The sequence below is a fragment of the Dendrobium catenatum genome, unplaced genomic scaffold (assembly GCF_001605985.2).
Source record: "Dendrobium catenatum unplaced genomic scaffold, ASM160598v2 fragScaff_scaffold_716, whole genome shotgun sequence".
Taxonomy (NCBI): Eukaryota; Viridiplantae; Streptophyta; class Magnoliopsida; order Asparagales; family Orchidaceae; genus Dendrobium; species Dendrobium catenatum.
The window spans coordinates 19,736,024-19,744,467 of record NW_021319178.1 but is presented as its reverse complement, the minus strand read 5'-3'; the positions used below and the strand labels follow the sequence as shown (position 1 = coordinate 19,744,467).

The 8,444-nt window shown below is 35.5% G+C and overlaps 1 protein-coding gene across 1 annotated transcript; it reads right to left on the bottom strand.

Moving 5' to 3' along the window:
• Positions 1-1,257: 1,257 nt before the first annotated feature.
• LOC110107665 lies at positions 1,258-3,975 on the bottom strand. Its single transcript, XM_020837981.2, has one exon. It carries the CDS (start codon positions 3,535-3,537, stop codon positions 1,510-1,512), a length of 2,028 nt encoding a protein of 675 aa, XP_020693640.2. The 5' UTR covers positions 3,538-3,975; the 3' UTR covers positions 1,258-1,509.
• Between the last annotated feature and the right edge of the window lie 4,469 nt (positions 3,976-8,444).

Genomic DNA, 8,444 nt, shown 5'->3' with positions numbered 1-8,444 from the left:
CTTGGACAGACTGTAGAGCCCGAACTGCTTCATTCTCAAGGTTTGTTTCCTCACTGCAGAGTAAGGAATAAAAATCATCTAGATTGAGCGGCTGAAGGTTCGTGCGTATTGCCGTCTTGAAACCTTGATATGACGCCGGCAAGCCATTTAAAGTGTACATAATAACATCTTCCGACGGTAAGATGCTACCGGCAGCCGTGAGTTGATCTACTTTTATTTTGATCTCAGTTAAATATTGCTGCATAGTCTTGCTTCCCATGGAAATAAAGTTGAGATCATTTTTCAGTTGCAGGATTTTAGACCGATTGGAAGATTGTAGCCTTTTTCCAATGGTTAACCAAATCTCTGAACATGATTCAAGATGAAGAACATAGGGTAGAAGAGAAGCGGAGATGGTAGAGAACAATGCAGCCGCCAAATTTTGATCGATTAACATCCACGTAGAATACAATGGATTTGAGCTTACCGAACCACTGGAGGAAACAATTTGGCGAGACGGACGAGCAATGGTTCCGTCAAGATACCCTTCAAAGCCGTTCGCTCGAAACACTTTGAGCACTTGAGATTTCCAGGTGAGATGATTATCTGGGGTTAATTGGATAGTGATGACATTCTTAATGGTAGACATTAAGAATTTCAACTGAGGAGGAATGTTTACTGTTCCAAGAAGCAGAGCTGCATCGGCATCAGGCACCTGAGAAACGTTGGTAAGCGGATCAGGAGCTGGGCGCTGAGTCGCCTCGGCAGTGGAGGATGTATCTGAAGCCATTAGGGAGATAGAAACGAAGCAACAAGCCGTGAGGCTTATACCGGCTCTGATACCATGAAAGCTGCAAGAGAACACTCGTTAGCAAGAATCGAGGAAACAGAGAAATGGAAAGGGAGCTCTCGGCATTCTATTTACTTGTTCTTTCCTATGAACAGTGTTATCTATATATAGAGAAATAATAACGGAAAGTGTAAAGTAAAGCAGAGCCGTTTCTGCGGCTGCCAGAGAAAGGTCTGAGCTCCACTTCCTTAAGCAAGTGTGTTATAATTACTGTCAGGATATGATAACAGCTCCTTGAACGACATCACTGAGATTTGCCGAGCCCCAACAAGTTTCTTTGATGCTTCGGCAAGCATCCTTGGTGAACCAAGTCGAGCAATGTGTCAACTTTGGCTACTTTGAGCGACTTAGGTTTTGTTTGAGACCACTTTCTTACTACTTCTTAAAACAACTTTATAATAAAAAAATACTCGTCCAAGAAGCCGTAATAAAGAAGTAAAATATATGAAACAATTGCATGACATAAATTGTTTGACATTTGTTACTACTCTCAGCTAGTATCTTTAATGATTTCAAAAAAAAATATTGAAGTTTAAATCGTTCAATTGACTTCTGCAACATTGCACATCATTTACAAAGAATGAATGAATAGGAAATTTGAATGCTCCCATATTGTCCCCCATCTGCAAAGTTTGAAAAGGAGGAGCAGTAAAATAATGGATTCTTGGTCATTCCTCAGTCTACAATTCAATCATTTTCTGGTTAAGAGCCACGTATCTCCATCTCTCCTTCTCAACAAAATCAGCATCCAGAAACTTGGCAACAAAAGCCCAGAGCCTGTAAGCATCTTCAAAATTAGCCAGGTAACCAAATGAAGCATTTACAACGGCTATCCCCAGATTATGATCCTCTTTCTTTTTATTATCTGAAACTATTGTGTTCTCAAGGACTCTTTCCTCTAGAACTGTATCCTTCAAATGTTCATATTTTTCTAAAAATTCGATTTTTTGAAGGAATCCGCAGCTTAGTGAAATGTTACTTCTATCTGCCAGCTTCTGAACAAGCACAGGATTAATCTTCTCTCCTTTCCAGTCGAACACATTGAATGCCAATGCAGGTCCTCTGTCAAATTTTACTCGTGGCCCGTAAATCTTTACCAATGAATTACCATTTTCAGAGTGAGGATGCTGCAACTTCGTCAGTGCAATTACTAGCCAATTGGTTATGCATCTAAGTCTGTTATGTATAACTCGAAGACCAAGAGAATCTGCATGATCTAAGCCATTGAATTCAACCTCCACTTGGTTTTCTATCTCCTCACTGTTGTGTTTGGTAGACTTTCTCAGTACTTCTACAATTTCTGATGACAGCTCCTCTTCCTCCTCTTCTTCTTTCTCTTCTTTACCTTCATAAGCTTCTTGTTGTTCTTTATCTTCTTCTTCTGCTTCTGTACTGACTGGAGGTCCACCAGGCTCAGATGTCTCACCTTCCTCATATATCTCTGATTGCTTCTGTTTTGAGTTGGAGGGAATCGGACCAGAAAAAGAACTTGTAGTATCCACCTCCTCCTCGGGTAAGTCAGACAGCTTTCCTGCCCTGACAATGCTTACCATCCCAATGCTTCTTGCCAAAATGGATGTCTGTAATACTTCTTTGCTGGATTTCTTGATGAACAGAGCTGCGAACCCAGCTGGGTTCTCCCCAAACACCTTGAAGAAGGAGCAAATGATGAAGTCTGGTTGAATCAATGTGATTCCCAGTGTGTCCATATCCTTTGGCCCTAATGTACAAGCATCAAGGATTACATGCCAGCCATTCTCCCTTGCCAGTTTCATCCACAAATAAGGATACCTTACTCCAGTCATCCTGGACATGTGTGGAAAGACTAGCGAACCTCTCTTCTTTTCTTTCTTTCTCTTGCTCAACATCTTCTTCATCTTTGCAGTCTGAATCCTCATGCCAGGCCAGGAAAAGCTTGCAGACATGACCTTTGCTCCTCTCTTCTCAGCACTCTCCACCATTGCACTCACTGCTTCGCTTTCATAATCATAAACTGTTAGCAGCCTCTTATTGGATTGGAATGGATAAGTTTCTCCCAGCAACCTGAAAGCAGCTGTTCTATTGGCAGTACAAACTATGCCATAATCTTCCCCTGATATTTTTAGAAAACTCATAATTCTCTTCCTGATGGCAAATTCAAAGCCGCTATCTTTCTCCCCATACTTCACCTCAGATTTGAGGCTTGCAGACTTATACGAGATACTGAAAAATGGAGGCCGCCAGGCTGACGGCGGCGGAGGGGAGGAAGACGACGTTGCAATCGACTGATTCATCTGCGCATGAGAGAAGAGGTTAACTCCACTATAATCCAGACATACATGATCGGCGAGGTGGCCGTACTCGCTCTCTCTGATATCATCAGCCAGCTGGGTTTCATGATACAGTGGAAAGGCTTCGGCAAAGTGGAAGAAGGAATCCAGCAAGGAAGGGATGGATTCATGGTTGGTGAAATGAGAATTGGAGAAGAGGGTAGAAGTGGTGAACTTGGCAAAATCAGAACGGGCAGCTCTGGCGCTCGTGACGTTTATGGCGGCAACTCTGTGCTTTGAATTGGTGTGCTCATGCCCAAGGCAAGGACCATTCAAGCATCCCAAGCAAGGTGAGAGCTTTTCTTCTGCCTTGTTCTTTTCTTCTCCCTTGCTGTCTTTTGTCTCTTTTCTTTGTGTTTTTGATGGTTGGAAAAGGAATTTCTGGATGGAGCAGAACATGACTGGTTTTGCAGGTCTGGGAGTTTCATGGAAGTTGGAATTCGTCAGTATCAGGTCAGTGCTCTTCCTCTTCACCCCTCTTTATTTTAATTGCTTCTGTGAGATCTTAGAAAGTGCCTCTTTTGTTGTTTTGCTTGGCTGTGCAAACCTCATCATCTTCTTCTACTCTACCTGCCCCCATAGTTCTTTATATACCTAGGGTTTTATCAAAGTTGAATGCTTTGAGAGAAATCTGAGCCCTTGATTTGGTGCAATTAGCTTGGTCAACGGTTGATCTGTTCATAATGGTCTGCAAGGAAAAAAGTTACGTCAAAGGATAATTTTGACTTTGGCTTCATGTCTGTTATATGAGATGATTGGGTATTGTAACAAGAAATTAGCTGTCGTTGGGCAAATCTTTTACCTTTGTCGCCTTTGTGGGTCCAAAACTCTAATGAAAGACTTCTACTTGGATCATAACATAGTAAAAAATGGTCAAAATTCTTGATTTATTTTAAGATAAGTGTAATATATGAATAATAAATTAAAATTTTAATTAGATTTATCTCAACGTAAATTTTAATTTCTGTATTGCTATGTTAATTGTAGTATGATATATTATAATATTGGTTGAAGATGATCATGTTCTAAGACTAATTATAGATGGCTATTACTTACGTATCATTGGAGATCATTGCATAAGCCTTGTGATAAGATAGCTACAATATTGGTCTTAAAGTGGATTGTTGCGGCACAAGTCAGATTGTGGGGCATATCTTAATACAATGATCATTACAGTTCATGTGAGGTTGTTACGCACGTCTTAAGAGAGGAACTATTGAGGAAAAAATAAGGTTAAGCGTAGGTTTTGAAAGGGATGCCTTGAGCAAATTTTGATGTAATGATTATTAAGGCTCAAGCGAGACTGCATCGTAGGTCTTAATTTAGATGTTTGTGATAGAGGTGAGTTTATAATGTTGGCCTTGATGTGGTGATGCTTACGGTGCGTGGGGGCTTATTTTAATGCAATGATAATTACAGTTCAAATGTGGTTGCCACACACGTCTTAAGAGATGAACTGTTGGGGAAAAAAAATAGGGTTATGTGTAGGTCTTGAAAGGGATGCCCTTAGTAAGTTTTGTTGTAAAAATGATTATTAAGGCTCAAGCGAGACTGCATCGTAGGTCTTTATTTAGATGTTTGTGATAGAAGTGAGTTTATAATGTTGGCCTTGATATGATGATGGTTACGGTGCATGCCAGATTTTGACATGGATTTTAAGGGAGGCATCTATGATGTAAGTGTGATTTCGGCTAAGTCTTGAGGGGGACAATTATGACGAAATAATAATGTGTAGATTTTGTGGGAGATGACTGTAAAATAAGCGGAGTTATGACATGTGTTGATGTGATAATAATGATGCAAGATAGATTGTAATGCAGAAGTCGAGAGAGATAATTATATGTTATTAATTATTCACCTACATTGTTTAGCATATACATGAATTTTTCTCAATCAAACTCCTTAAAAGTAGGAGGTTGGCTAGCAAAAATGAGATTAAGAAGGCTTCGTTTGGACGGCTTTCTTACCGTTTCTTAAAGTCACTTTTTAGTGCAAAAATTAAAAATTTATATTAAAAAATTGTTTTAAAAAATAGTAAAAAAATTGTCCCAAACGAAACCTAAGTCTACTAGAAGTATTAAATATTAGATATATTTGATCAATTATGAAGTCAAATATAATTTTTCCTTTCATTTGAATCCTACTTTTAGTCCCATTGACCGGGTCTTCAAAAAAAAAAGCTATCTAATAAGTTCACCAGAAACCAATCAAAATAAGAAACATATATTCTTAATATAATTTCTATTAAAAAAATTAAAGAAAATAGCAGAAATAAATTTTATAATGCTAATTTTATTAATCATGCATAAATATCATAATATTTCACCTTATTATCATATTTTTACAGTAAATAAATCGATTATTTCTAATTTCTTTTATGTAAATATCATAGTTTAAATTCCAAGCACGTTGTGATATGATTGCAATTGGACCATTTGAATTTTAAGCCGTTGAACGAGTCCAGAAGAACAAAAAAATTCAATCCTAATGACCAAAATAGCCCTCAGCTGTAGGTGTGAATTTCTTGTCAGTATAAAAAAGTATTATGTGGAAAATAGGACGGCTTACTCAATCGTGATGTGGAGTTGGAGAGAATAATGATAAAGATGGCTTTATAAAGTTTGAAACTTTGCTTTTGGAAGGCAATAATTTCATTTGATCCGTCACGATTTTGCAAACCTAAGAGAGTTTGCGCGTTTCTTTTGTGAGTGGGAAAGCGGAAAAGTTATTGGCTTCTTTGGCTATTTGATTGTCATTGGGGTTCCTTAGAGCGGAGGTTGAAGTATTTTATAAAGTTGATTATAAAATTATAATTGTAAAAATAATTTTTTGTCGTAGGGATTTTTGAAAAGCTGTCTGAAAGTAGCAATAAAGTAGTTGCCAAATAAAATTATGATTGTTGTCTGAAAAGTAAAGCAACAAAAAAGCTGCCTGAAACAAGCCCTTAGTGGATATTTTGTGGACTCGTTATTGATTTATATAAAATTTGATATTGGTTCCTCTCGAAATTGAATTGTTCTCAGACTTGGGCTTCATTTGGGACAGCTAATTTCTTAAATTAGAAAATTTTATACTAGACAGCTGTTTTAGAAAGTGGTACGAAAGTCACCCGAAACGAAGCCTTAGATTTATAGATAGTTAAGGTCTAGATGTTATGATATTGGAAAATATAAAGTTCGATAGTAGTGAAGCTAGAATTTTTTTTTTAAATTGGTTGCATATAATATGTTTTTTGTTATTGGGAAGTGTCAAAATTTAATTTTTTACTATTAAAATTATCAAACAACCATGAATTATTGATATATATTATGTTATATAGAAGAAAATTTATGGCAGTAAAATATGTGTTTTATGCCTTAATTTTATACAAAACTTTAACATACAAAGATAAAAGTTGCAAGATACTACAATTTCTTGAGTGAAAAATTCAAAAATACAATACTACGGAGCATGGCCTTTAAATGAATCCACCAAATAATAAAACATGTAAGAATCCTCCTTTCCTTGTAATCGAAGAAGAGGTTATACGCAATTGAGAATAATCGTCTGATTCTCGTTGTATGGAATACAGAAATTGGGTGTCCATAAGTACATAATTTAAAACTCAACACTAAAGTTATATATTAATAGTCAAGTGAAAACAATCAAGAGACGAAAGTTTGACTTTGATTATGCCAAATGATGATGGTGGTTGTGGTGATAACGGCTAGAAAATGCAATATAATTACATAACTCTATCAACCTTTGAATTTCTTTCATGCTGAAAATTGAGTCATATTTATGGAGTTTTTTTTTGCGGGAACATTTTTGTAAATTTGGTCATAATTCAAAACACTCTATTGAACATTCCATATTATCTCCTTATTCATAGGTTGTTTATCCAATAACTGAGCGTCTTAATGATGTCAGAATTGAGTGATCTTAGAATCGTAAGATTAGTCTCGTTAAGCCACTCAATCTGACTAAAAGCACATAAGATTCGAAGATCGATTGATATCTCAATTGATATTTTAAAAAGTTTAAGTATATTTCAAGTTCTTGATTTTGATTCATTTGCACTCATATCAGATCATTTGTGATGTCGATGAGTTTGTATTATTGATGCGTTCATGTGTCTATAAGTTTGTTGAAAACATAATTCAAATGATCTTGAATTTAATTTAGGTAAATTTCTAATTCGAATATAATCTTAAAATTCATATTGATCCACTGAACTTTTTGTATATGTAACTGCCCACTTTTGCACGTATGACAAAGGTTTAACATAGGAGGGAGAGTAAATGGCGCGCAACAACATCAAAGGAAGAAGGTCATCTTCTAGGTATATATAAAACATATGATCATGTCCTATGTTTGGAAAAATTATTACGTACGGTTACAAGACATCGTCCGGAGGTCAATCAAGAGGCGTCACGTCATCAATATGGTGTGTATCATTATTGTGTATCGTTGAGTATTGAATATTGACATGACGCGTCCTGATTGGCCTGGCCTGTGAACGATCCTGTGATTGTACGTAATAATCTCTCGTATGTTTGATAGGGGAAGAGAGATTTGGAATATGCAGAGCAAAGGTCTAAGGATTGTGAACCTTCCCACAATTAAAACCCCAGAGACAATAAATATGTTTTTATGAATTAAATAAAAACAATAGTAAAATGTTAGTAATATTTTAATTTTAAAATAATAATAAATTTTACTGCAAGGAGACAGCTGCGTGATGCTTATCGAGATAAGAAAACAAATTGAAAAACAGAATTCTATTAAAAATTATTAAAATAAAACTATGCCATATAATAAATATCTTTTTTCAAATAAAATGAAATTATATTTCTAAAAATTAATTAAATGAACGCGTGAAGTGATAAGAGAAATTGTTACGGCGGCAAATCAGTCAAAACATTTCAAATTTTAATATTTTATTAAAATTAAAATTGGATGGTGACAAAATCACGTGGCGCAATTGATTTATATAAATTTTATTATTTTTTTCTTAAAAAAAAAAAAGTTGACCGTACTTATTTTTTTATTTAAAGCAAGAAGAATAATAAGACTCAATAATCTAATGAGGTAAGGAAAAGATCTAAATGATGTAACGACAAAAAAATAATGCAACCTAATTTTTTTCTCTCCTTATAATTTTCCCAAAAGTATAGAATAATGCAACCTATATATTAATAGTAGTAGCGACAAATTAGGGTTAATTTATTACTTTTTTAATGATAGGGATTTATGATAAATATTTCATTTGTTTTTATATTTAATATTCATATTATATTCTTCTTAAAACATTTTTTTTTTTATTG

What these genes read in the sequence shown, in the direction of transcription:
- LOC110107665 (XM_020837981.2), bottom strand. Translation starts at nt 3,537, where the DNA reads ATGTTCTGCTCCATCCAGAAATTCCTTTTCCAACCATCAAAAACACAA.